The sequence below is a fragment of the Pinus tabuliformis genome, chromosome 8 (assembly GCF_031772625.1).
Source record: "Pinus tabuliformis cultivar Carrire ecotype Pingquan chromosome 8, CPIR1, whole genome shotgun sequence".
In the NCBI taxonomy this organism is placed as follows: Eukaryota; Viridiplantae; Streptophyta; class Pinopsida; order Pinales; family Pinaceae; genus Pinus; species Pinus tabuliformis.
In genome coordinates, this window is record NC_142294.1 from 2,060,867,247 (window position 1) to 2,060,870,703 (window position 3,457).

Sequence of the window (3,457 nt, forward strand, 5' to 3'; positions counted from 1 at the left end):
CTTGAGCGCGTCAGAGGAGGAGATGGAGGCCTGATCGGGTTCTTGCCCTTCTTTTTTTGCAAAGGTGCGAGCGGCGCTTCCACCGTGTCTAAGGTCTTGATTTGTTCCGCTCTTGGTGCTGCTGTGGCCGGAGGAGCTGGATTTCCTACTATGGGGGGATGGTCCTGAATCCCGGATTCTTGCTGAGTCTTTTTGAGGAGGGGGCAGTCTTTGTAAAGGTGACCCACTTGATGGCACCTTCTGCATCGGTAAGGGATTCCTTCGTATTCTAGCTTCTGCTTCCTCGAGAAGGATTTCCATTAAATAGTGATGTGTTCCTGTAAGCCTCCTCTTGTATCTAGATGAACTAGAACCCTGGCGTATGCCATCATCCCTGTCGTGAGATAAGATTTGTCAGATTCCATGAAGGTGCCCAGAGAGTTTCCGATTCTCCTGAAGATGTCCTCAGACCAGTACTGTAGTGGCAAGCCCGGGAGTCTGACCCATACTGGCCCGACCCCAATTTGTTCAGTCTCCGGGTCGAAAAGGGGCGACCATCGTTTGAGGAGTACCGGTGCTTTTTCGAAGTGCCAGAAAGATGACAATACCCAGCTCGTGTGGTCCGCCCTTGCAAACCTCAGCGTGAACCAACCTCGCACGAATGTTTGGACAGAGGGGATTTCCGCCAGATGTTGGCCCCAAATCTCCATAGCCCATGTCTTCAGCTTTTCTGCAGAGTAATACCTGCCTCGGATACGTCCCACAAGTACTCTATCCGCTAAATCCATCGCCTCTCCCCACTGGATATCTTCTTCAAGCCTTAGGATGATGTCCTCAGGTCGGGATTTGAAACAACGTTGTTTCTTGGACGGGCGGGAGGACATGCGGCTAGGGTTTGCAGATGCCCTAGGTCCTACCGGAGCAGCGATCAAGGGGGAGGGGTAGGGGGTCGATTGGGGGGGGGGGGATAGCCTCTAGAAGGGGGGGGACAGCGTTGTAGCTACCAGAGATAGGGGGAGCCAGGGGGGGAGAGGAGCCGAAGGAGGGGGGACTTCGGGGGGTGCTTCAGGTTGTAGCGGGAGGGGGTGAAGACCCAGCAGATTCGAGGGGCCAGCTTCGATAGGAGAGGATTGGAAATTCCGCAAGAAAGCCAAGGGAGGCCAGGGAGGGAACAATAAAGGGCACCCAAGAGGAGGGTTCAGTAGGCTGAAGAGAGCCCGAGAGAGCCAGATCAGTCGACTATGTGAGGTCCTGAAAGCTGGCGGTTAAGCTTTCACTGTACAGGCCTCCAGAGGCCGTAAACGTGGAGCGCCAGATGGAGTCTTCTGCCAGCGGAGAGTCCGAGCAGTCCAACTCGTCAAGATCCATTACACCAGCTGCTTGAACATGATGTAACCTCGGAACCAGGTAACCGTCGGGGACCGGCACCGACAACAAGGAAACCGTTTAGGGCCTTTCGAAGGGCGAGAAAAGAGGAGCAACTGTATACCGTTTGGGTCGAGCAGGCAGGAGGAAAACGACGGGGGGCAGCCGTGAGTTGTCTGAGCGCGGCTTCAAAACCCTAACGACGATCAACGGAGGGATAAAACTCAAATAGGCGTGAGAACGAAAGGGTAAAAAGGAAACCACAGATCTTGAGGTAAAAAAAGAATAACCACAGGCACGAGACCCGAGGAAGGACAATATCGGGGGTGGCTGCAGGACCGATGCCGGCCTGCAACCCTATTTTGCGACCCCCGTTTAGGCCATGCTAATCAAGCATAATCGTACCTGCTCCACTCTCCTTCATTTCTTCATATAATTATAAATTATATATATTATATAAATTTAATTTATATATATTATAAAATTATAATTATGTAAAATTTATATATACTTTTTTGAGACCCACTTTTCCTTTTATATGTAACTATATAAGGCTTATATAGTATCCTTTTTTATAATTATAATAAAAATTTTTTTCTTAGAAAATTTGGATGAAACGTGACCCTTGGTACGATCACAATCTTTAGATTTGAACGATTAAAATTATTTAGATCACACCTTTTTTCTCCAATTTTATCAAAGTATCTTTTACTTTTAAAATACCATGGGCAATTACCATAGGTTGTTTCTAAAACCACGGGCTTCTCCACATAAAAAGTTTTAAATATCACTTGGTATGAGATTTTGTATCCCTTTCATTTTTTATTTTACTTTTAAAATACCATGGGCAATTACCATGGGTTGTTTCTAAAACCACAGGCTTCTACCAGGTGATTTTTTTTTATACTTTTTCTTCTTTTTTTAATATATTTGCTTATATCTATATCTATATATATATAATTTTTTTTTTTGGTTAATTTTTTTTTTTGGCCAAAGGTCAACTAGCAAATTGGAGACCCTCCAACTAGCGAATTTTCTTTTTAATTTTAATTTTAATGGCCAAAGGCCTAGAAAAACAGAGAAAAGGAGAAACTCCCAAATTCTCAGCAAAATGCTTCAATTCTACGGCAACAAGGTTGACGAATTTCGATAGCTAAAGACCTGGATCAGAGAACGATCTCTGTGCACCGGTTAAGCAACCTAGAGGACCGAACTCCTCTGATACCACATGAAGCGAACAAAGTTCCTTCTACAGATTAATTACTCCAAAAGACTTGGACCATCAATATATTCATTTAGGATATAAATATTATATTAAATAAAATGAATAAGAATGAGAATGATTATTTACAATGAGAACGAGAGGCTTGCTTATATACCACGCAAGTGTATCTTCATGAAGAGTCATGTCTCATTTAGACATGCCTCTTTAACCTAATTACTAATTAACTAATAATTATTTATGCTTATTATCATTTACATTATTTTATATTTATTTATATATTTTATTCATTACAAAAACCAAGGTTTATAGATGACATATATTATAAAGGGTGGTTGACGAAATGTGGTTCAACGATTTTGTTCGACAGATAAAAACAAACATTAAAAATATATAATTGACTGGCCAGGGTTGAACCTGTTAGTGTCGGTCTTGAGCCCTCCATCAGTGATCAATAACTCTTTGCATTTGCATTTATAGGTGTCTCATCAGTGTCAGTTTTGCATCCCGCTAGGCATGCCATAACACTGAATGGAGGAGCTGGTCTTTGTTCCCTTCTCGGCTTTGCTGAATCAGGTCATACCACAATGTAATTGAGTCATGCTTGTTTTTATTCTTGTTTTGAAGTCCCATGGTCTTAGGTCTAGGGTTATGAGTCAAAATCATTTCAAGGTCATGAGTCATGGTCAGTAAGTGCCCAGCAAGCCGGAAGGAGTTTTGTACATATGTTTCATTGTCATCTTCTTCAGCTACAGCTCATCTTATGCCTTGGATTTAAAAACACTGTTTTTAATTCCAAGGTCATGTGGAATTTGAAAAAACAAAGAAATTTTCAAAAATTTGTAAAAGTGCCGGCAACAACCCTGGTTCCTTCGCTACAGTCCATCAGGC

The 3,457-nt window shown here is 43.1% G+C and overlaps 1 protein-coding gene across 1 annotated transcript; it reads right to left on the reverse strand.

The window, feature by feature from the left end:
* Positions 1-299: 299 nt before the first annotated feature.
* On the reverse strand, positions 300-767 carry LOC149244735 (uncharacterized). The gene has a single exon (XM_089371631.1). The coding sequence runs from the start codon at positions 765-767 to the stop codon at positions 300-302; it is 468 nt and encodes a 155-aa protein (XP_089227757.1).
* Positions 768-3,457: the final 2,690 nt, after the last annotated feature.

Bases quoted from the DNA above. Each gene is read 5' to 3' on its own strand.
- LOC149244735 (XM_089371631.1), bottom strand. From the start codon at position 767: ATGGATTTAGCGGATAGAGTACTTGTGGGACGTATCCGAGGCAGGTAT.